Source organism: Brienomyrus brachyistius, unplaced genomic scaffold (genome assembly GCF_023856365.1).
Source record: "Brienomyrus brachyistius isolate T26 unplaced genomic scaffold, BBRACH_0.4 scaffold32, whole genome shotgun sequence".
Classification (NCBI taxonomy): domain Eukaryota; kingdom Metazoa; phylum Chordata; class Actinopteri; order Osteoglossiformes; family Mormyridae; genus Brienomyrus; species Brienomyrus brachyistius.
In genome coordinates, this window is record NW_026042307.1 from 3,098,125 (window position 1) to 3,124,383 (window position 26,259).

The window sequence follows — 26,259 nt, forward strand, 5'->3', positions numbered from 1 at the left end:
TCAGTGGGATTGAGGAGGTCTTCGAAGTATTCCTTCCACCGACCCAAGACGTCCTGTGTTGAGGTCAGCAGCGCACCATCCCCACCATAAATAGTGTTGATGCTGCACCGCTTTCCCGCCCGGAGCCGCCGGATGGTGGACCAGAATCTCCTCGAAGCCGTCCGGAAGTCGTTTTCCATGGCCTCGCCAAACTCCTCCCAAAAAAAATATTACGTGGTACATTGGGCAGAGCTTAATGCTCTCCCCATCTATGATGTCATAAGCGGGAGGGGGACGTATCCTTTATTCTGATTGGTCGAGGGGCTCTCTCTATATACCGTACATGCTTATGCCACGTGCTGCCGATAGGGGGCCATATGGCTGGGGAGATTGCCGTTAAACTTTAATAGAATAAAAATACATTACATGAATTTATTAATGTGCTTTTTTTAATTACGTTTTTGAGGAATAATAAAACATATAGCAGGATGAATGCAAGCTAGCACATACACGTCCAGCGGGGCTTTGTCCGGCCATAGCCGCATGTTTAGTAGGCGCCACGGTGTATTTTAAAAGAAGAAAGCACCAAAATGTTTTAACAAGAAAAACTTGTTGTTTTAAAAGAAAAGCAGACGGAATTTAAAAAAATATGCCCGAAAGGAGCTGAAGAGCAAATTTAAACAAGCACAAGTGAAACCAATAAACATACAGCACGTCGTTTTAAAAAGAAGAGAGCACTCATTACATTTAACCACCACCGTTAAGAGACTTTTGGGATATTTACCAGGTTGGAGTAAGCATTTAAGCAGCAAACTTTTAGAAGAAATGGGACGAAATGAGCAAGTCCTGGAGCTCGGCCTTATGTGACTGGTGTGTTTGAAGCGGTTGAAATGAAAGATCAATGGTCCAGCGCTTGGCGCATGCATGTGCACCGACGCCCATTTCAAAATGGCGACACCAGCGGAGCGCCTGTTATTTCAAATAAACCCCTATAACCATAATGTTACTTAAGTAATGAAGCACTTTTCTGCCAATGTGAACAATAAAGCGCTCTAAGCATTTTCGACAGCAATATCCAAGGAATAACGCGGTTAATTCTTGTTTAAATGATAGCATGCGCTCTCTCTCTCTCTCACTTTCTGGCTCACTCTCATGTAGCGCATGTGCGTAGATCCACACAGCATTTCCTTCAAAGAGCCAGCTCATTGCGTCAAGCAGCTGTCAAATGGCAGGCCAATTGTCAAATTGCTGTCAATCTCATACATACAGTGCCCGCAAGGAGTTGGATGACCCCAGCGACGCACCATCACAGCGACTTAGTGCCGCTAAACCCAAAATGGGCACCCCGCAAGCCGTCGAGGCATCGCAAGCATGGAGCTCTGTGCAGCATATTCTCACAAAAGAATGTATCTGTAAAAAACTCGAGAGAAAGTTTGAACAAACTGAGATCGACGGGGAATCATTAGGTCACCCACTTGTGTCGATAGCAACCAATAAGATGAGAGAAGGCTGTACTTCACCATGGTGAAAAACGTAATAATACCCTGGCCTCTGTGAGCCAGCACTCAAGATGAGACACACCTCCCCAGCGAGCAATGGCATGCAGACAGACAATTTCGACCATCGCGACGTCTCCTGAAGTGAGCACACAGCTGGATCCATCCTGTCCGCTGCCTCTGATAGACGAGCATACTTTTGGACTGCTGCTGAACAATGCTGAAACCGACCCTCAGCGGTCACCATCCTGGTCTCCAACGATACAGCCAGCGACTTTTGGGCTGGGACTTGACAACTCACCAGAGCCTTTTGACCGGCTGATGGTCACCATATCTGAGCTGCAGCAGCATGCATCATGGGGTCCGTATCAAAATACGCATGGGTACGATGTCTTAAAAGCAAGACGGGGGCAGAGGTAAAGTGTTTGAAAGCATTCTCTCTGAAGGCAGGACCCCCAAAAGGCTACAAACCGATCGCGGGACAGAGTTTTTGTAACATGTCATTTCACAAGCTTACTGAGAAACATGGAATATCACATTTCGCCACTGGTAACTATGTCAAGGCGTCTGTAGTGAAAAGGTTTAACCGCACATTAAAGACATGAATGTGGCGCTATTAAACAGCTTGTAATACAAGAGGGTATGTGGACATTGTACAAGACCTAGCGAGCGCTTCAAATAATACCCACCGCAGTACCATTTAAAATGAAGCCGGTTGAGGTAAATGTGCAGAATGCGGCCCAAGTCTTCAACAACGTTTATGGTTTGATGCAGAGTACATCTGAAAAGCATCGTTATAAGTTTAAAATTGGAGATTAGATTAGATTAGATTCAACTTTATTGTCATTACACATGTATAAATACAGGGGCAACGAGATTCAGTTTAGCATCTAATCAGAAGTGCAAAGAGCAGCAAGTGCAATAAATATAGTATGTGAAATGTATGGTTAAATGCAGTATGTACAGTTAAATGCAGTATGTACAGTTAAGAGCACAGTGAAGGTGGGAATAGATATATAGACAGACAAATGTTCAAACAAATGCGGATGGCAAATATATAGTATATATGTATGTGCTGTAATACTATAAGTACTATAATATATATATATATATATACACACACACACACACACATACTGGTTTCCATGTTGTATGGGGACCAGCTTTTTGATCATCACTTGCGGGGACCACCCTTTCTACAGGTTCTAGAAATAAGAAAAAAATCAGGCATACTAACCATAGCTTTGTTAGCTTATACACGACTTCAAATATCTGAATTGATGAAGTAATGTTTTGACCAAACTCTATGGGGACTTATGAAAAATCTGGTGAATATCACTAATGGGGACCTCGTTTACATAGTATTTGCATTATTCACACAAATTCCAATATATTTAGTGGGGACCTGATTTGCATAATTCACACAAATTCCTCCTTGATTAGTGGGGACATTGCAACTATAATTGTTACTAATTGATGAGCACCTATATGAAGGCAATCCTCAGATAAATTATTATATTATATATGCATATGCATTCAACACACATCACAATGTTTTTCTCCTTTCACTCTACAGTCAATTGTTATATGTTTCCAGCCATGTATTTTATACATACTGAAATTAAACGCCAAATGTTTGTGGTAAGTAAACCGTGTTCCTCCAACACATCAGCATAGACAAAGTTTTCCTCAGTCTCGTGTAACCCTGAAGTTTCCTCTGAGTGATTAATCATATTAAATAACTGTCCAAAATAATAGTTAAGACATTTAGTTATGACTGAAAACCTAGGGTTGTTAAGAATATCAGTGTGATTGAAGTGAACATTAATAGGTGAAGCAGTTAAAGGCTACATTCACTTACAAAGGATCAGACCCAAAGAAGTCAAACCTTTAAACCTTTACTTTCCAGTTTTACAGCCATTCTAAATATTTTTTAACCAGTCAACCATCCAGCATCAGCTATCTACTACTCAATCACAGTACTGTGAAATATTTTAGCTACTCATAGTAAGAAATTATAAATACTTAATTGCTATGTTTCTCTAACAAATGAGGAGTTCTTTTGTGTCCTCTGTCCTATTGTTTAACTGTAGGCAATTAAAAATATTTATACTACGGGACCGTTGAATGCTTGAATCTGATTGGCTGACGAACGTTCTGAGGTGTGCAATTATTTTCAGATAAACGAACGGCGAATGTAGTTCCAGGTAGCTCTCTTGACCGCATTACAGTTCCATATCACTTCGCATAGTTAACTGTAATAACGGAAATTAGCATACAGTACCTATACAGCACACAGGACTAACAAAAACAACAACATGACAGATGCGGAAGAAATAATCCTACTCACAATAGCGATTTAAGTAGAAAAACCGGACGAATCCCTTGAAATATATCATCTGATCGATGTCTTGAGGTGTGGCAACCGTAGTATAAGCGGAATAATTGACTCCGGACCGTTGAATTATTAGAAAATAATGCACACCCAAGGTGGTAATGCGGCCACGACGTGAAGCGGAGAAATTATTTTCTAATAATTCAACGGTCAATTATTCCTTACATATTCTAAATCTAACAAGTGTAAAAGTCAATGATTTAGCAAAACTCAATGGCAGGGTAAACACATCTGCATGGTTATTAACATACATCCCCCCAACCCCCCAGGCTCAAAAAACTCTCTTTTGAAGGTCCCCATTATTGAATACAACATGTTGGTTTATTACATATTGTTGGGTGTAGAGAAGATTGGACTTCTGGTGGTAAATTCCACCACACTTCCATTATAATAAGACACAGATTGAACTCCACACAACACGACACTGAACGCGACATTAACATTGCAAAATCTGCAACTTTTAATGAGTTCACCTTCACAAACAAACTCATCAAATTAAGTCAAATGAATCTAAAGCAATCAAATTCCTGTTGCCTGATTTTTCAGATAGGCTTTCCTAATATAAAACAGAAACCTGTCAAAATCATTGGCATTTTTGGCTATTATTTTATATATATATATATATATATATATATATATATATATATATATATATATATATATATATATATATATATATAAAATAATAGCCAAAAATTATTCCTGTTCCTGTTTTAAAACTCAGTCAACAGGAATTTATTTGCTTTTAGATTCATTTGACTTCATTTGGTGAGTTTGTGAAGTTGAATTCCTAAAAAGTTGCAAATTTTGTAGTTTAAATTTAAGCTTAATGTCATGGCAGTTCTTGACCGTTTGATGTTATATATATATATATATAACATCAAACGGTCAAGAACTGCCATGACATTAAGCTTAAATTTAAACTACAAAATTTGCAACTTTTTAGGAATTCAACTTCACAAACTCACCAAATGAAGTCAAATGAATCTAAAAGCAAATAAATTCCTGTTGACTGAGTTTTAAAACAGGAACTTTTCCAAATCACTGGCAAACGGAAACAAAAAGCCATACCAGAGAATTCGTAACTTTAACCCTATTTACGTTGAATTTCCCTTTTGTAGGCCGTGATGCGATTATACACATAGAATTTCAAGTTCTCCCAGTTTCTTTGCTTAAGAGCTTCTGGTTCCGCTCTTAAACACCTCTCGCAATCGCTCTTTGCTGGCACAATACCAGATATGATGAACCGATTCATGTGCCTCTCCACTGCCTGCACCTCTGTCTGCTGCCAGGGTCTCTTCTTTTGGGTCACTTTACCTTAAAGTGGTAAGAAAAACTAATTAGTAATGCTGTAAATCAGATATAATTTGCTAAATTCTATATCAGCATACATGCAGCAAGTAAAATTCTTTGCATTTACCTAGGAATAGAATTATATTGTCAAATTTTAAGAAGAAACAACAGTATGTATCTTCTTATGAACATTAAAGATCCACTAGATAAATCCATCTAGTATAGTATTAGTATTGTATATAGTGTGTATAGTAATTATATAAGACATTACAACCCTGATTTCAAAAAACTGGGATGCTGTGTAAAACATAAATAAAAACAGAATGCAACCGACATTCAACTGAATACAAAAGAAAGGCTCAGTTCTTCACAAGCAAGGATAGCACAGTGGTTACCACTTGGTGTGTTAGCACTCATGGCATGTGAAAGTACCTTTAATGTTGAATGCAAAATATGCCGCCATCCATATGTCTTTTTCAGAGACGTTATTGCTTATTCCAGCAAGACAATGCCAAGCCATATTCTGCACGTGTTACAACAGTGTGGCTTGCTGGTAAAAGAGCGCTGGATCTAAACTGGCCTGCCTGCAGACCACACCTGTCACCCTTTGAAAATGTGTGAAAATTATGAAACCCAAAATACAACAACAGAGACCTTAGTTTGTTGAGCAACTGAAGTCATGTATCAAGTATGAATAGGAAAGAATTTCTTGTTCAAAACTTCAACAATTCCCAAAGGCTCACTGAGTGTTGGTAAAAGAAAAGGTGATGTAATACAAAGGTAAACATGCCCCTGTCCCAACTTTTTTTAAGCATTTTGCAGGTATCAAAATCAGGTTCATCAGTATAAACACTAAATATTTTGTGTTTGTATTGTATTCAATTGAACATAGGTTGAGATTTGCAAATTATTGTATTCTGTTATTTATGGTTTACACAGAATTATAATGTTTTTGGTATACTGTACAACCATCATACAAGTACTAATATGTACCGCTTTAGCTATATTAGCTTTGGTAACAAGAAAATTATATTAAAGCTACTTGAAGTTGAGTTGCTTCTACATTATGAGTAATGCTGTAAGTTATCCAGTCATTCACACTGAATTGCTCCAGCACCCTGTGAACAGCCAGGACAGGTGGTTGATATAGGGGCTAGTTATTACTAATGTTTCATTTATTAGAACAGTTACTGTTACTAGTCCCACTTCAAGCAGCTTATAGAGTCGAGCAACAACCAATTAGCCCCATCAAATGGTACAGAGGGATTTCTGAGAATTGTGATTTTCAGACAGGGCAGAATAATGTAGAGCTGCTTGGGACAACAACAGTTTGGCAGCAAAGCATTCATTTAAAGCAATTTGGCTGCTACAACATTTAGCCATTTCTAGTTTAATTCAGACACTGACAGTACCTCCGCAAATACAAACAAAAGAGTAGAGAGTTCACCTTTGGATGAAGGCCTCACAGTACTGACTACTGACGGTGATGTATCATCTAATGGTAGTGGTTTATGTCTCTTGGACGGTGGTGGCGGCATTTCATTCCTTTCGGTAGGAGGAAGTATCTCCTCTGCTGATGGTTCTGTGGAAAATAATCAACATTCAGAGCAGATGCTGGAGGTGGATGCAAATGCAGTAAACTATTATTTTATTAAATATGCAGAAAAATCCAAAATATACAGCTGAATCATAGTCAGTAAACAGGCAGAGGCAGGCAAATCTCAAGAAACCAGAACCATGATTAAAACCAGAGTGACAGGCTTGGTATCATTAGGTGCAAGATGCTAAGCATATACACCGATCAGGTATAACATTATGATCACTGACAGGTGAAGTGAACAACACTGATTATCTCTTCATCATGGCACCTGATAGTGGATGGGATTTATTAGGCAGCAAGAGAACATTTTGTCCTCAAAGTTGATGTGTCAGAAGTAGGAAAAAAATGGGCAAGTTCAATGATTAGAGTGAGTTTGACAAGGGCCAATTCGTGATGTTATGTTTGATTATTATTATTTTTTTTATAATTGTAGCTTTCAAGTCCCAATTAATACGTCCATATGCCCCTGGCATTAGTTAGCTAAATAACAAATTCAATTAAAGCAATACTCTAATAAACTTATTTACTGACTTAAACTAGTGACAAAACATACCATCTATAATTGATGAATCTGCCTGACATTTCTCCTGGAAGTCTTCCTCATCACTGTCCAGAACTTTTTCTGTGGAAGTCATACGAAGTACAGCTTAACAATGTGATTAAACAAAAAGAATAGATAGCAAGCAGAAAAATAAACAAAAAAGTCAAATAACATACCATCTGGATCTATCTGAATTTCATCCAAGTTCTTGCCATGAAACTCAGCTAATCTTCCCTGCTCGAGTGCCATTAGAACTTTGCTGATCTTTGCAAGTTGCAGGGTCTTCTCAGGGAGTCTATAGAACTCACGATGGATTCTAATGTCATGTCCAAGAAAGGTGGCCAGCTGGTCCATCTCTGTGTCTGTCATGTTCAGCACAGTTGAAAGGGTTGCAGCATGCTTTCGCAGTCTGGTAGATGTCAGTGATTCAGGACATTTTGCACCACACACCTTGGCAAATCCACGGATGCAATCAGAACCTCGGAAATGTGTCATAGCTTCTGGTCTCGCAAACATATACTGATTGTCCTTTAGTACCCCACAGGCCCCTCTCTGCTTAGCAAGGAGTTCTAATGCACACAGCATTTTTGGAGTCAATAGAATTGGAACTGGGCGACCACGTTTCCCCCTGGTGACAATCCGTGTAAAGTGTCTGTAAAGTTTTCTTTCCACTTCAGACAGAGCCCAGTCCACATCCTGATGTGGATCAGAGGTGTCTCTCGATAAAAATGCAGATAAGGGCATGCTTGCCACCTCTCCTTCCCTGCGCCGGTTAAAGAGAATGATCTGGGTCATACACACCTTTGTAAGCTCAATCCAGGCTTTTACAGAGGGATTTTCATAGAGCGATTTGTACCAGTTATCCTGCATTTCATTGAGATATGCATGCATTTTTTGGACATCTTCAGTAAAGGGCATGAGAGTGGGCACATTCCACTTTGCTTCACTGATGTTCCTCAATGCAGTAGCTGAGATCATCTCATTCCACTTTTGCTGATGGACATCTAGAAACTTACTGGCATTCTCAACAAGCTCTTTGTTGTTTGAGATTAAACCCTGAGCTTTTAAAAGTTTACTTACTTTAACCAAGGCATTTCCAAGTTTGTTTGCCAGTGATGGAATTAAGAACTTGTTTGTTTCACTGTCATACCCACATGTAAACTTGACAGCTTTGACAGTGTCCATGTAGTTCTTTGGATTTATGAAATCTTCCAATTTTTTTAAGGTGGTCACTTTGCTGGCATTGTAAATCAGCCTTCCGATTTCTCTCATCTTCTCTCGAACATACTGTTGATTCTTGCGTGATGGTCCACCTTTGTTTAACAAGTGCTGTCCAAGAGCAATAATGACTTGGTCATTTTTGATTATATCTGTGACTGGGTCAGGATTCATGGCACCGATTACTCCCCACAGTTGTTTACTTACGTGTGAAGGCACAGGCCCTGTGTATGTACACATGGACTGAACACGGTTCTTTCCTGGTTTGGAGGTGACTGATCCGGGTTTAAGTTTACAATTATGCATATGCCGCCAAAGAACCTTTCTTGTAAAAAGACCTTGACAATATGCACAGTGCATGAATTCCTTTCCCTGCACTTCTTTATGAGGTCGCCTAAATGGCACTAGTTCCCCCTTTCCTGACTCCATTACAGCAGCATTGTGAGCATAATTTCCTCTGTTACGAATATAATCTAGCTGTTTTTTCCTCTCCTCGGAACCCTTTGGAAAGCTTAGAGCTTTAGCTACATCAGGTTTATTTTCATGTGCACCTTCTAGATGCCTTGCGATCTTAGAATATGGTTTAGAGCAATACAAGCAATAGTGTTTCTTGTTGTAAATTCTATTCCCTCCTCTTTTTTTTAATGCCTTAACAACCATGATGTCATTTACATTCTGACTTGAAGAGGGTTCTTCTTCTTCTGCTCCAGTGACTTCAGATGCAAGGTTGTGGTCATCATAAGTCATTTTGTCTGGGGTTGTCGAGTCACAGACTTGGGAACTCACTGAACCAGAGACATCAAGCAAATCAAAAGACTGATTCTTGGTCCTTAGGTTTTGTTTAAAGCTGTATTCACTTCCACTGTCACTTTCACAAGTGGTATCTGGAATATAATCATCATTACTCCCTGATGTGGAATCATAAAGTTCATCAGAATTGTCAGGAACAGCGTCTTTCATCTAAAAATACAACAAAGTAATAATTATTCGATCAGTAAATTGTGAGAAATGAATTCAGCTATTTTGATAATAAATTAATCATTGATTCAGTTTAATTTTTGCAGGTTTTGTAAGTGTGATAACGTTTCTTTTCACCATATTATTTTGGATTTTGGACAGCTGATTTAACAAAGACATCTGATGACATCTTAGGTTCAAAGAAAAAGTGATGCACATTTTTCACTTCTCTCTGGTATTTTATAGACCAAATAATTTATCAATTAAGAATATAATCCAATGAATAATTGATACTGAAAATAACTGTTGACTGAAACAAAGTCCCAGTTTAGTAAACATTTTTTTTTTGGAAAGAGAACTTACTTCAATACTTTTAGTCCGTCTGAGTCTTGGTACAAAAACCTCATCTTCATTGGCAATCTGTAAATACAAGCAACCATATAAACAATATTTGAAATAGTAGTTTCAATTACAAAGTATCCTCTAGGAATCTGTGGGGAAAAAAAGTCATCTGGGAACACAGTCTTTGGCACTATAATTAGTGAAATTAAAAATAAAGAAAAGTCTGGAAAAAGAAACTTTTCTAAAATGCAATTTAAAATATGCAATTAAGAAAATTGAACTGAGAATTGTTATGGCCAAAATATGTTGGCTGACCAACTTGATTGCATTATATAAATATAAACAAACTTTGAATTTGTTGCCTGCAAAACACACAAAAAAGGCTGACAAAGATGGGTCATGTTTAACCACTTTGTGAAAGACTAACGTTAGAGATTTATCAAAAAGTACTGTGCAAAAAGAACATTTTTCAAAACAAGATAGCACAATACAGAGCCCCTAGAGAATTGTATGCTTCCAACTTTGTTTAAGGAAGAACCATATATTAGTGTGATTTTCAAGTGTTGACAAAAAAAAAAACTTTTCTCCATATACTGTATGTTTAATGCATCATATGCTTTCTGGGGACATTCCACACACAGTGTTACTGTTCCTTATGGGGACCAGTTCTGCCCAATTTATCACAAACATTTTGTAGTCACACACCAACTGCAGGTGTGTTGTGGGGACGTCGTGAGTGCCTAGAATACAGTACTTATTACCAAAGATAATGATCCCAGTGAAAGCTGAAAGCTAACCCCTAAAGTAGAGAAACATAAAAAGAGACACTAGAATTCAATCTGAAGCGATGGACATGAATGTACCTGTTGAGGTGTGTTGTTTGGTTCAGTAGCATCATATATCGGAGTCTTTGAGAGGAGGGAAGGTCGAGAGTCGTCCGACCCCATGGCATTAGCTGTAATGCTGGTCGTCTGAAAACACATTTATAATGACAAATTCAGATAATGAAAACACTGAAAACAAATTGTCAATTTCAAGTAAATATTCCATAACATGCAGACAGACAGACTGCGTGTACAGACAAAATCTACAAGAAAAGATGAGATGCATGCCGACAATCATCAGAGGAAAGAAAAAATCAAATTCATTGTAAAATATCTTTTTCTGCCCAGTCCAGCTCTGTCAGTGTTCACACATCTTGAATGAAAGACGCTTTGTGGGGACATTCCACACACAGTGTTACTGTTCCTTATGGGGACCAGTTCTGCCCAATTTATCACAAACATTTTGTAGTCACACACCAACTGCAGGTGTGTTGTGGGGACGTCGTGAGTGCCTAGAATACAGTACTTATTACCAAAGATAACGATCCCAGTGAAAGCTAAAATCTCACCCCTAAAGTAGAGAAACATAAAAAGAGACACTAGAATTCAATCTGAAGCGATGGACATGAATGTACCTGTTGAGGTGTGTTGTTTGGTCCAGTAGCATCATATATCGGAGTCTTTGAGAGGAGGGAAGGTCGAGAGTCGTCCGGCCCCATGGCATTAGCAAAAGACAAAATCTACAAGAAAAGATGAGATGCATGCCGACAATCATCAGAGGAAAGAAAAAATCAAATTCACTGTAAAATATCTTTTCCTGCCCAGTCCAGCTCTGTCAGTGTTCACACATCTTGAATGAAATATGCTTTGTGGGGACATTCCACACACAGTGTTACTGTTCCTTATGGGGACCAGTTCTGCCCAATTTATCACAAACATTTTGTAGTCACACACCAACTGCAGGTGTGTTGTGGGGACGTCGTGAGTGCCTAGAATACAGTACTTATTACCAAAGATAACGATCCCAGTGAAAGCTAAAAGCTAACCCCTAAAGTAGAGAAACATAAAAAGAGACACTAGAATTCAATCTGAAGCGATGGACATGAATGTACCTGTTGAGGTGTGTTGTTTGGTCCAGTAGCATCATATATCGGAGTCTTTGAGAGGAGGGAAGGTCGAGAGTCGTCCGGCCCCATGGCATTAGCAAAAGACAAAATCTACAAGAAAAGATGAGATGCATGCCGACAATCATCAGAGGAAAGAAAAAATCAAATTCACTGTAAAATATCTTTTCCTGCCCAGTCCAGCTCTGTCAGTGTTCACACATCTTGAATGAAATATGCTTTGTGGGGACATTCCACACACAGTGTTACTGTTCCTTATGGGGACCAGTTCTGCCCAATTTATCACAAACATTTTGTAGTCACACACCAACTGCAGGTGTGTTGTGGGGACGTCGTGAGTGCCTAGAATACAGTACTTATTACCAAAGATAACGATCCCAGTGAAAGCTAAAATCTCACCCCTAAAGTAGAGAAACATAAAAAGAGACACTAGAATTCAATCTGAAGCGATGGACATGAATGTACCTGTTGAGGTGTGTTGTTTGGTCCAGTAGCATCATATATCGGAGTCTTTGAGAGGAGGGAAGGTCGAGAGTCGTCCGGCCCCATGGCATTAGCAAAAGACAAAATCTACAAGAAAAGATGAGATGCATGCCGACAATCATCAGAGGAAAGAAAAAATCAAATTCACTGTAAAATATCTTTTCCTGCCCAGTCCAGCTCTGTCAGTGTTCACACATCTTGAATGAAATATGCTTTGTGGGGACATTCCACACACAGTGTTACTGTTCCTTATGGGGACCAGTTCTGCCCAATTTATCACAAACATTTTGTAGTCACACACCAACTGCAGGTGTGTTGTGGGGACGTCGTGAGTGCCTAGAATACAGTACTTATTACCAAAGATAACGATCCCAGTGAAAGCTAAAATCTAACCCCTAAAGTAGAGAAACATAAAAAGAGACACTAGAATTCAATCTGAAGCGATGGACATGAATGTACCTGTTGAGGTGTGTTGTTTGGTTCAGTAGCATCATATATCAGAGTCTTTGAGAGGAGGGAAGGTCGAGAGTCGTTCGGCCCCATGGCATTAGCAAAAGACAAAATCTACAAGAAAAGATGAGATGCATGCCGACAATCATCAGAGGAAAGAAAAAATCAAATTCATTGTAAAATATCTTTTTCTGCCCAGTCCAGCTCTGTCAGTGTTCACACATCTTGAATGAAAGACGCTTTGTGGGGACATTCCACACACAGTGTTACTGTTCCTTATGGGGACCAGTTCTGCCCAATTTATCACAAACATTTTGTAGTCACACACCAACTGCAGGTGTGTTGTGGGGACGTCGTGAGTGCCTAGAATACAGTACTTATTACCAAAGATAACGTTCCCAGTGAAAGCTAAAATCTCACCCCTAAAGTAGAGAAACATAAAAAGAGACACTAGAATTCAATCTGAAGCGATGGACATGAATGTACCTGTTGAGGTGTGTTGTTTGGTCCAGTAGCATCATATATCGGAGTCTTTGAGAGGAGGGAAGGTCGAGAGTCGTCCGGCCCCATGGCATTAGCAAAAGACAAAATCTACAAGAAAAGATGAGATGCATGCCGACAATCATCAGAGGAAAGAAAAAATCAAATTCACTGTAAAATATCTTTTCCTGCCCAGTCCAGCTCTGTCAGTGTTCACACATCTTGAATGAAATATGCTTTGTGGGGACATTCCACACACAGTGTTACTGTTCCTTATGGGGACCAGTTCTGCCCAATTTATCACAAACATTTTGTAGTCACACACCAACTGCAGGTGTGTTGTGGGGACGTCGTGAGTGCCTAGAATACAGTACTTATTACCAAAGATAACGATCCCAGTGAAAGCTAAAATCTCACCCCTAAAGTAGAGAAACATAAAAAGAGACACTAGAATTCAATCTGAAGCGATGGACATGAATGTACCTGTTGAGGTGTGTTGTTTGGTCCAGTAGCATCATATATCGGAGTCTTTGACAAGAGGGAAGGTTGAGAGTCGTCCGGCCCCATGGCATTAGCTGTAATGCTGGTCGCCTGAAAACACATTTATAATCCATCCATCCATCCATTTTCCAAACCGCTTATCCTATTGGGTCGCGGGGGATCTGGAGCCTATCCCGGAAGCAATGGGCACGAGGCAGGGAACAACCCAGGATGGGGGGCCAGCCCATCGCAGGGCACACTCACACCATTCACTCACACATACACACCTATGGGCAATTTTGCAACTCCAATTAGCCTCAGCATGTTTTTGGACTGTGGGGGGAAACCGGAGTACCCGGAGGAAACCCCACGACGACATGGGGAGAACATGCAAACTCCACACACATGTGACCCAGGCGGAGATTCGAACCCAGGTACCAGAGGTGTGAGGCAACAGTGCTAACCACTGCACCACCATGCCGCCCCCACATTTATAATGACAAATAAAAAAAATTGAGATTTCACTATTCCAAATACATAATACAAAACTAAGTATTTGATACTTAACCAGGTGACTGGTTGGACACAATGGACCTGCTGGTGATTTTTTGTACTTTGCTCATTCATCTACGCCTTTAAATGGACTGAATGGACTCCTCTAAATTTATATTAGCAGCTGTTTTTTCAACCAAATGTAACATTTTTATTAAATAATTAGGACTTGCATTTACTTCATTAGCTGTAATCTAGGCTGAAAATATTTTTCATATGACTATCAACATCACTACCTTTATTCAGATTGTAGGTAAATTTTCATAAATAAAGGAACTAAACATTGGCCATATTTATTACTGGGTTCTTAAACACTGATCTTATCTAACAGCTTCTGAGAACATTAGCAACTTTGATTTGATTTTCTAGTGCCTCTTCCTCTGTTAGAAGATTGTCATTTATCTTAGAGGTTGATCATGGATTGCAGCTTCAGGTGATGCTAAGATAATTCTGATACTACTTGACTGATTTTGTTTCTTTATGTATGTTCATTTTCATTCTTATTTTACCACGTCAGTTTTTTTTTATTTAAATAGTGATAAATTTGATTAATATATACTCCATTCAATCATAAGCCTTTCTCAAACATTCTGCAACACTACAATATATTCTGTACACTGTGTGACATACTTGTTTTCTCCATGGGCAGTCGTCACCTCCATAGTCATAGGAAATCTCTTCTCCTTCATTAATGTCATTTAGTGCAAACAGACAAAGGTGCGGGTTTCCATTCACATCAATTTTTTTCATCCTACAGTTTGGATGCCTGTGGTCATCATTAACTAGCCGCCCAAAGGATCCATCTTCTTTAGAGGCATCAATACTTAAAAAGATGGTAACATGAGAAAACAGGAAATAAAAATATAACAATATATCACCACAAGATCAGAGTTTCTATTAATTTAGTATAAGGAGTATTATTTGCAAATTGAAGTCTTACCAATACATTTTCCCTCTCCACTTGAACGCAAACATAAATGCAGTACATGATGGGTGGTAAAGTTTTCTTCTTCTCTGGGATTCCGCATTATTTATCATTTCTCCCCTATATTCAACAACAAAATCTCCTTTGCAAATCAAACCCTTTGCAAATATACCACGGCCTGTAATAGACAACAAAACCATTTTTAATAAAATAGGAAAACCTATGCATTCTACCATTATCCAATTAGCCCTGGTCATGTGTTCAGGTCTGGGAAACCCGTTTTTAATGTTTTGTAAAAGAATCAATTATAATTTCAACCTAACACTCGCTGGCCTTGGTGAGTGTGTAAAATGTATATAAATGGGCTCATCGGTCATATACATGAACCTATTATGTGTATAAATTACCAAATCTTGCAGATAATTCATGCCAATTACACAAAAACTGACCTTGACAGATGGTACCTCATGATACCCTAAAGTTTGCATTAGATGCTGATCAGATAATGATACAATCATTATCTGATCAGCATCTAGTGCAAAGCTTCAGTTTTGCATGCAAGTAATTATTAACTGAAAAATCATGTCAGACATCACCTTACCTTTCTCTGCATTGATGTACTTCACATCTAATTTCCATGTTTTGTCAGTCTTTGAAACAACGTAATGAATGGCATCCTTAAGTGGGCTGATTCGTGGTGGCATTTCAAACTGCTAGGAAATTATTAAAAATTAGTTTGACAGATCTCGAATCGTAACTGAAAAGTTATTAACTAAATAGTATTTTTTTATTAGTTCTTATGTTCAGATACATCAAAAGCATACTTTCAAGATTTATCACTCTCTCAGGCTACCACTTCTGAAAATCCTTTAAATAACTGACGAAACTCAACTGTAAACCAAAATGGGGAACCTGATATTGTGTGGTACTAAAAAAAATGTCACTGTAGCCTAAATGTCTTATGGGGTTGTTTACCTTGCAGAATGGTAAATATACACCTTCGCCTTGAGGAATAGATATGTTCCCCGTTTTCCTGTACTCTGTCCTTTACTGCTAGTATAACCCAGCTCCTCTCTTACCATGCGCAAAGTTAGATGAGACCCTATCTTTCCAATACCCATCCATCCATCCATTACCATAATCTGCACTGGAGTCGCAGGGGGGACACAGACGGGGACCAACCCTGGGTGGGCGCCAACACACCACACAACTACAGGGCCAATTTAGACGCACCAACCAGCCTACCCTGCACGCCTTTGGACTGTGGGAGAAAACCGGAGCCCCTAGATAACCCAAGCAAACATGGGGAGAGCGTGCGTGCTCCACACAGAACGGACCCGGAATCGAACCCAGGACCTTCTTGCTGCAAGGCAGCAGCACTAAACACTGCACCCTCTTTCCAACATATAGAAGTGAAATAAACTATATGTTTATTTCTTAAACATATACCTTCTATATATATTCTATACCTTCTTTTTTAGATGCAACATTAATTATGAACCTGACTGGTTCATAACACAGGACAGGCAACTGCAGGATTTTTCTTTTAAAACCGCATTGCATCGATCTTCTATACCAGTACATACACTGTCCATCTTCTATTCGAGCTCGTATAGCGTCCATCATATGTCTACATTATATTATACTGAGTAACTGCGTGATGCAGACGTGCAGTAAGCAAGGGGTTGCAGAACATATCTTCTTTATTCTGCTCAATTTACATACCGGTTTAAGAACATACTATGCGTGCATGCTAATGACTGTTCTAATAAACCGTTCTACAGACTTATCACGTCTCAGCCGAAGTGTTTCGAGAATCAGATTAAAAGGAGCATCGATACATCAAACCACCGTGAAGCGCTTTAAAGATTACCAGTAGTACTACTACTACTATTACTACTACTAATAATAATAGGAACTAGGGAACTGTGCTTGGCCCAGGAAACTGTGCACCAATATCCTCCAAAGAGGCTGAACCCGTCACTCACACCGATGACAATTTTCGCTCGATTTTTTTGGGAAACCGAAAATGGCTATCAGCTAACTACATTACATGAAGCTAGTTAGATATGTGGGTATTACACTAAGCATTCACACGCCAGCTACAGGACCCAATTTAATATATTAGTTTCGTCTTATTAACTTAACCAATCTAGCACACTAGTAAATCTGATAAGGTGTATGTAAACTCAGCTGGCTAGTCAGCTAGCATTGTTATATATTATAAATAAGTATTAATTATAAATAACGTATTAAAACACAAGAAATATAATCACAAACTTACCTTTCACTGTATTTGGTCGTGTAAAAGCAGTAGAATCTTCCTTTCGTCTATGTTTCTACTTCCCGTGGTGCTGAAAACTCATTAATGGTCAGATAAAACTACACTTCGCCATAACGCAGCTCTCGTTTCACCATTTTAACAATTTTTTGAAAATATTAACATAGCAGCCACTTTTTTACACACCTACATTTATTGTTTATTTAATCTTATTTATTTTACTCGAAAGATAAGTATTATAATTGCTTAATAGAACAAAACTTTACGGTGCTCTTACCTCTCAAAGCTATTGCACATGCGCAAATCACGCAAACACCTCCGTTAAGTGGGCGGTACCGTGATTTGCATAAATTAGGCTTGCAAAATGTGTGTAAGGCTCGGCCAAGCCCCACCCCCAAAAAGTTCCGGTTCCTGACTACAGGTGGCAACATAGAGAATCCGTGTGAACCGTGTGATCCGATGAGGTCGTTCGTTATGGGCCTAAGCTAAAACTTTGTAAGGCACATATATACAGTCTCCCCAATATGTTTTAATGGTTTCCCTTATGGGGACCTAGATTTTTGTCCCCATAACGTTTTTGGTCCCCATAAGGTGACTGTGTATACAGATCAATGTCCCCATAAAGATAGGAATACCAACGCACACACACACACACACACACACACACACACACACACACACACACACACACACACACACACACACACACAGATGTGCAATGTACAGGTGTGTTGTGTGTTTAGCGGGGGACTGAGTTCAGTAGTGTGACCGCTGTGGGGAAAAAGCTGTTCCTGAACCTGCTGGTTTTAGTCCGAAGGCTCCTGTAGCGCCTTCTGGAGGGGAGGAGCTGGAAGAGTTTGTTGGCTGGATGAGAGGAGTCCTTAAGGATGTTGCGTGCTCGGCGTAGACATCTCTTCTTGTGGACATCCTCAATGGCAGGAATTGAAGTCCCTGTGATTCGTTGGGCGGTTTTTACCACCCGCTGCAGTGCCTTGCGGTCAGCCACAGTACAATTCCCATACCATGCTGTAATACAGTTGGTCAGGATGCTTTCTATCGCACAGCGGTAGAAGTTGCCCAGTATGTCAGCAGACAGTTGGTTCTTTTTCAGTGTCCTCAAGAAGAAGAGGCGCTGATGGGCCTTCTTGACCAGGCTGGAGGTGTTGGTTGTCCAGGACAGGTTCTCTGAGATGTGTGTCACCAGGAATTTGAAGCTGGAAACCCGTTCAACAGCCATGCCATTGATGTGGATGGGGTGGTGGGTGTCTCTCTTCTCCTTCCTGAAGTCCACAATGAGCTCCTTGGTTTTGGAGGTATTCAGGAGCAGGTTATTATCAGCACACCATGCAGCTAGGTGTTTTACCTTTTCCCTGTAGTCAGACTCATCGTTGTCACTGAGACCGATCACCGTGGTGTCATCTGCAAACTTGATGATGGAGTTGGATCCATACATAGGCCTACAGTCATGGGTGAAAAGGGAGTAGAGGAATGGGCTCAGCACACAGCCCTGTGGAACGCCAGTGCTGAGTGTAATGGTGGTAGAGCAGTTATGGTCTGACCTGACATGCTGGGGTCTGTTGGTCAGGAAGTCCGTGATCCAATTACAGATAGAATTGTTAATACCAAGATCCCCAAGTTTAGTGATCAACTTGGAAGGGATGACTGTATTGAATGCTGAGCTGAAGTCAACAAACAGCATTCTTGCATAAGTGTTCTTATTGTCCAGGTGTGAGAGTACACAGTGAAGCGCTGTGGATACAGCATCCTCTGTACTTCTATTGCTTCGGTAGGCAAATTGGTGAGGATCCAGTGTGGGGGGCAGGCATGTCTTGAGGTGTGCCAGGACCAGTCGCTCAAAGCACTTCATAGCTATAGGCGTGAGTGCTACAGGGCGGTAGTCGTTCAGGCACATCGGTGATGAGTGTTTCGGCACTGGCACTATGGAGGTGGTTTTGAAGCATGCTGGTACTGCTGCCTGGGCAAGGGACAGGTTGAAAATGTCTGTAAAGACCCCTGTAAGCTGTTCAGCACATGCCCTAAGCACACGTCCAGGAATGCCGTCAGGGCCAGCAGCCTTACGAGCATTGATACGGCTCAGTGCATCATGTACCTCTGTGTGGGTGAGTGTGAGAGTATGGCAGTCATCAGAGTGTAGGGTTATGGTGGACTTTTCCTTATTGTCCTTGTCAAAACGAGCGTAGAAGTCATTCAGCTCATTAAGGGAGGACACGTTCATGGCTGTCTGTGTGGAAGTGCTAGGCTTGTAGTCAGAGATGGCCTGGATGCCCAGCCACATGCGACGGGGGTCAGAGTTGACAAAGTGCTCCTCCACCTTCAGTTTGTAGCTAAGCTTGGCCTTGTTGATGCCCCTCTTCAGTTCTGCCCTGGATGTACTGTAGGCCTGTGCGTCACCTGATCTGAAAGCTTTGTTACGTGCCTTTAGCAGAAGTCGCACTTCCCTGTTCATCCATGGTTTCTGATTTGGATACGTTGCGATCTGCTTCTTTGTAGTAACACTGTCAATTGTGGTGCTGATGTATTCCAGTACTGAGTGTGTGTAACAGTCAATGTTTATATACGAGTCGAAGGTGGCCTGAGAGGCAAACATGCTCCAGTCCGTGTCCTTAAACCTGTCCTGGAGTGCAGAGTCTACCCCCGCTGGCCACACTTTGATGGTCTTTACTGTTGGTTTCACACGGTTGATGAGTGGTGAGTACTTGGGGGTGAGAAACAAAGAAAGGTGATCTGACTGTCCCAGGTGGGGGAGGGGTGTAGCAATGTTTGTATAAACATGATCCAAAGTTTTATCCCCTCTGGTATGGTAGGATACATGTTGGTGAAATTTAGGTAGCACTGTCTTTAGGTTGGAGTGGTTGAAATCCCCTGCTACAATAAATGCAGCCTCGGGGTGAGCAGATTGTTGTTTGCTAATGGCTGCATATAGTTCTTTCATAGCAAGCTTAGCATTAGCATCCGGTGGGATATAAGCAGCTGTTATTATAGTGGAGGTGAACTCCCTCGGCATATAGAATGGTCTACACTTAACCATGAGATACTCAAGGTCAGCTGAGCAATGTTTTCCAACAATGACAGAGTTCGTACACCAAGCCTTGTTAACATAAATGCACAATCCTCTGCCTCTTGTCTTACCGGAAACATAAGCTGTTCTGTCCGCCCGGAGAGTTTGGCGTCCGACTAGCTCAATAGCATCGTGAGGTATACCGCTGTGTAGCCATGTTTCCGTAAATATTAGGATGTTACAGTCCATAAGTCTCCTGTTGTCGGTAATCCAAAGTCGTAACTCATCCATTTTGTTCACCAGGGACCGCACATTAGCGAGGAAAATAGTGGGTAAGGAAAGCCGATGTGGTGATAGCCTTAGCTTAGCTGTTAGCCCTCCACGTTTCCCCCGCCTTTGTTTACGGTCTCTGCGCCATCTTCGAGAACTTCGGGTCGGCCGAGTAGCCTGCAAAGCGTCGGGTGTTCTTCTTATCTCAGGGATGAGATGTGCAAATCTATATCCAAAAGCTCTTGTCGGGTGTAAGATGTAAAAGCGAAGCTGTTCTGAACGAACAGACCCGAAATGAGCAGGAATATAATTGCTATTTTGCAAAATCTGAAGAGACGCTGAGCCTCGCGTGACACACGCGCCGCCATAGGTATGTGCATATGTGGTCAGGGTGTCGAAAGCACGTGGAAAATTCACCAAAGGATACGAGCAAACTTTTACGGACGAGTATTTTACAGTCACCGAACATCTGCCTAGAGCACCGCTGGTGTATAGATTAAAAGATTATGATGGCGAAATCATAGAGGGGACGTTTTACGCCGAAGAGCTACAAAAGATCAGACTAGACAAAAGACAAAAACTTGCTGAGAAAAGTTGAGAAAATCGTTGCGGAAAAAACGCAGCGTGGTAAAAAAATGTTTAGTGAAATGGCAGGGATGGCCTGACAAATTTAACAGCTGGGTTCCTGCTAAACAAGTAGTTGATACATAAGTGTGACGGCCCCCTATTTGTAGTGTGCAGTTCCATCAAAAGCAGCCATGGAGGAAATCGGCTTTTATGTCACACTCCCAAGCAACGCGTCTATGTATGTTTTCCCGCACAATACCATATCAAGCTACACGACAAAACTAGCCAAGCCGATTGAACTGAATGGTAAATGGGAAGTAAGATTAGCTGAAATCCATTACGCGCGTACATGGGATACGCTGGTAGAAGACACCTTATTTTACGTGACTGGATGGATGTCAATACCATCGACCCTGCAATACAGGCTGAACGCGGGACATTAGAGATATTGAAAAACTAATCAGTGACACGAATGAGGTTCTAGGAATGTCAAAACTAAAATCTGACTATAGCATGATAAACAAAGTGTATATGGTTGGACCACCACACGTTCCCTTTAAAGCGAAAGGTAACCTTGCATGGATGTGTTCCTGATGTATTTCAGAAGACTGGCAATAGAGCCCCGCTGACATAAGCGCCGGTTTTACACGATTTATGTGTATTCAGACATTGTCGAGCAAAAAGTGGGTGACAGCTACTTGCCTCTTACGGAGCGTACATATAGCTGGGGAACACAACTCGATGGTCACAGTATCTTACGACAGGATTCATTACGTGTCGCTCTGCAAGAATCACATTGATAATATAGTCATCCAGTCTGACCAGAACAAGATGATACCCTTCCGATACAGGAAAACGATCGTAAAACTGCATTTCAGACCGGTTAAGCAATACTACCCCCAATAATGTTCAGCACTGACGGCTTCTCAGATCCACATATATATGTGGAATACTACAGAAACCAGGCGGGTAATGGGCTACCCGGATACAATGGCGCCCCCGTTATGTACGGCGGGGGTCTGGGAGGGCTTTTTCGAGGACTCCTCAGAATTGCAGTGCCATTTCTGAAAAGGAATTTCAATATGGCGAAACCGCATTTAAAATCGGCCGCACAAAATATCGTTAGACGTGGTATGAGGAGCCATGACGGGTCAATTGACAGCACAACCGCAAGAGGGCTCAGGGCTCATGGTGCTGGCACGTGGCAAGCGTCATGGACCCCCTGGGGATAGAATTACCACCGCTAAAAAATGCAAAGCGATACCCAAGAGAGGCACAGTACTCAAAAAGAAGCGAGAGGAGAATAAGATGCATTTTCTAAAACCATGGCCCTCATTCACAACATGTCGGAAGAGTGAAATCAGAATTGGATATTTTTGCATTACCATACACGCAAGTGTAACCGGTCTCGTTTGGGTCTTTGTTTACGGCCCGATCGCGCCAAGCGAGTCCAGTTAAAACATAGTCCCGGTTAAAGTCCGAGAGCTGATGCTCTCACTCTGCGTTGTGTATTTTTTTTGTTGTGTGTGGTGTGTGGGTGCGGGAGAGGGAGAGACGACACCGCGTGGCTTCCTCTGGACTCGGGATCCGACGTCCCTTTATTGGCACGTGTCTTTTCCTCTCTCTGGTAATGAAGAACAAAGTATTAATTCCCCAGCAGCATGTAGCAGCTCAACATTCTCTTCCTCGAAGAGACAGGGAAAGAGAAAGAAAATGAAAAAAAATATACATCAATATAAAAAAATAAAACAAACAAAACATACCTGGTAATGAAGAGCAAAGTATTAATTCCCCAGCAGCATGTAGCAGCTCAACATTCTGCCCATGTGCACCCCGACAATAAAAAGAAAAACACAAACCAAATGAAGTTCATACTTTAAAATATTGCTTCATATATATTAATAATGATATGTTTAAACTTTTGTTACAGGAATTTTATATAATAATAAAAGGATTATTTTCTATTTAATTGGGTTAATGAGAGAGCCATGTTACCTCTTCCTCGAAGAGACAGGGAAAGAGGAAGAGGAAACACGTCACGCCCCCTTTTTACCAGTGGGAGGCACCATGAAGCAGGGCCTTCTGGGAATTCTCCTTACTCCCTCTCCTATTCATTTTACCAGGATTTTAATAAATAAGGAATTTTGAGTAATTATACATACCAAAACAACTTTGTTACATTCACCCCCCTAGAATTACACAAAATTCTTACATAGGGCGGGAGAGAGAAAAAAAAAAAACAGACCAGGAAAGAGCATTATACAAACACAGTATAACCCAGTGAATCAACTACCCCAAAGTAGGGTCAAGGAGCACTTGAAGCATGCATGGCGCCTTGCAAAACCTCAAAGAACATCCTCGGGAAACCATAGTGCCATATACACTACACAGCTCAGTCCAATGACTGTTAACACCCATGACAGCAACATCATGGTACATACAGGACTTAATAGAAAAAAAAAAAGAAGAGAGGAAAAACACCATTCAATGTGCCAAATAACAAAAAGAAACAAAGAAAAAACAAGCACTAATGTGCCTCCAATCTATCTACTCTCAAAGGAGGGAACAACATGTGACATAGACTCAAGCAACCGTCGAACAGGTTTAATCATCCTCCCAAACCGTGAAACACGAGAGCCCTCACCTACATTAACTTGAGGCTGGCTAAACCCAGGGTGGGAAAGGATGTGGGGTAAAGGAGATACAACTACAGCACCTTCACTAGGAGAACCCCTAGAGTCTACCAAATTATGACATGTCGGACTAGAGGTATCAACTGCAGTCTCTGTACAAGGGGTATCTGGCTGTGCAGCCGCCGTCTGACTACTGACTGGAGAGGTATCACAACCTTCAGATCCAACGTGATCAACACCAGCAGAGAGATCCTGTAAGGAGCCAGCTGGAGAAAGCACAGATGAGGGTACATCAGAATCAACTACTGACAAATTGTCATTACTCACAACTGAAGAGAGCACATTATTACCTTCAGTCCTCTGGGAGACAGGCCCATCAGAAAGGCATTCCCCCAGTGGCAGAAACCCAGCGTGGAGAAGTAAATTGCGATGGACAACTCTCACATTGCCATTGCCATCCTTGACCCGATAGACGTGAGTGGAGGGATTTGACTCTACCACTGTATACAATACAGGTTCCCACTTATCAGCTAATTTGTGTTTCCCCCTTACACCTTTGTTAGCTACCAGTACAGCATCACCAATGCACAAGGCATAACCTTTGGCTCTCTTGTTGTATTGTTGAGCCTGGTGTCGCTGCTCAGCAGTGGAATTCTTTTGAGCAAGAAGCATTGCTGAACGAAGGTTATCCACTAAGGACTTCACATACTTATCATAATCACACACCGAGGGATCGCGAAGGACATTTCTGAAAACTAAATCGACTGGCAGTCTGGGAACCCGACCAAACATGAGGAAAAATGGGGCAAAGCCAGTGGTCTCATGGACAGTGCAATTATAAACAAAAGTCATACTTTGTACCAACTGTGGCCACTTGTGCTTTGCTGCTGGAGGCAGCGATCGCAGCATGTTACCCAGTGTACGATTGAACCTCTCAGTTCCACCATTACCCATCGGATGGTACGGTGTGGTCCGTGACTTCTCAATATTGGTCAACTCTAGAAGCTCAGCAAGTAACTCACTGCCAAAACTCGTGCCCTGATCAGAGTGCAGTCTTTCAGGAAAGCCATAAACACAAAAGAACCCATCCCAAAGTTTCTTTGCCACGGTCTTTGCTGTTTGGTCCCGACAAGGAAAAGCATGTGCCAGCTTAGTAAAATGGTCAGTAATCACCAACACATCTACAGACTTATCATTATGTTCTGCTGACCAAAAGTCAATACAGACCAGCTCAAGTGGAGCTGAGGTCTTAATATTCTCCAAGGGAGCTCTCGCTGAAGGTTCAGGAGTCTTACTGACAACACATCGCCTACATGTTTTCACGTGGGCACGAACATCTTTCTCCATGTCACACCAGAAGAAGCGCTGCCGAGCAAGAGACAGAGTACGGGGAAAGCCCTGATGACCAGCACTATCGTGAATACCAGTTAGTGCAAGTGATCTCAAGGACTTAGGAACCACAAATTGGAATCGCTTATGTTTGGTCATAGGATCTTTCGTGACACGATACAGGACACCATTCAATATTGTCAACTTATCCCACTGCTTTAGAAGTTTTAATGTCTGAACAGTCACATGGGCTCGTTCCCGCCTCGAAGGCCTACGCTTCCTCACCACGTAAGGTACCACACTGGCGATTACCTGATCTTGGCTCTGATGGGACTGTAAGTCAGACAGGGAAAGGGTTTGAAACACCTCGTTAGCAGGAGGGACCACATCACTCAGGCTTCCAGCCAAAGTCAATGCACGCTGGGCTGAGGCTGACTCCCAACCATCATGTGCGGACAATAAAGAAGAGACCACCTCAGATGACAACGGGGCAGATGCAGCGTCTGAATGCACAAGCGAGTGAGGCATGCAAGAAAGCCGAAAAGCATCCTGAAGAAGCTCATGCCTCACACCCTGCGTCTGGTCAAGCAACACAGAGTATGATTCCGACATTAGCCGACGGTAAAGTGGTTTCACAAAGGGCTCCCTGCTCAATGCATCAGCCACCACATTCTGTCTGCCAGGAATATACTTGATGTCGAAAGAATAAGCAGCTAGTTTTGACACCCATCGCTGCTCGCAAGCGTCCAGCTTCGGCTTGGTTAAAATATAAGACAGTGGATTGTTGTCTGTCCATACCGTAAACTCATGACCCTTGAGCCAATGACTAAACTTGTCGCACACTGCCCACTTTAAGGCAAGAAACTCCAACTTGTATGCAGGATAATTAACCTGACTACGTGTAAGGGATTTACTGGCAAAGGCTACCGGCCTAGCTTTCTCCTCCCCCTCCGGGACCTGCGAAAGTACAGCTCCGAGACCATCAAGCGAAGCATCAGTGGACAGAACAAACGGACGACTG

The 26,259-nt window shown here is 41.4% G+C and overlaps 1 protein-coding gene across 17 annotated transcripts; it reads right to left on the reverse strand.

The window, feature by feature from the left end:
* Positions 1-4,829: 4,829 nt before the first annotated feature.
* On the reverse strand, positions 4,830-18,121 carry LOC125721136 (uncharacterized). 17 transcript variants are annotated; one of them, XM_048997132.1, is made up of 16 exons: positions 17,424-18,121; positions 15,741-15,849; positions 15,155-15,317; positions 14,845-15,037; positions 13,666-13,773; positions 13,189-13,293; positions 12,712-12,816; positions 12,235-12,339; positions 11,758-11,862; positions 11,281-11,385; positions 10,685-10,792; positions 9,843-9,899; positions 7,481-9,482; positions 7,317-7,385; positions 6,611-6,745; positions 4,830-5,187 (listed from the first exon to the last, which is right to left on the reverse strand). In XM_048997132.1, exons 2-16 carry the CDS (start codon positions 15,841-15,843, stop codon positions 4,964-4,966), a joined length of 3,687 nt encoding a protein of 1,228 aa, XP_048853089.1. In that variant the 5' UTR covers positions 15,844-15,849; positions 17,424-18,121; the 3' UTR covers positions 4,830-4,963. The 17 variants fall into 17 exon arrangements, with proteins under 17 accessions (XP_048853089.1, XP_048853088.1, XP_048853092.1 ...); XM_048997131.1 differs by having other exon boundaries at positions 15,741-15,852; XM_048997135.1 differs by lacking the exon at positions 13,189-13,293 and having other exon boundaries at positions 15,741-15,852.
* Between the last annotated feature and the right edge of the window lie 8,138 nt (positions 18,122-26,259).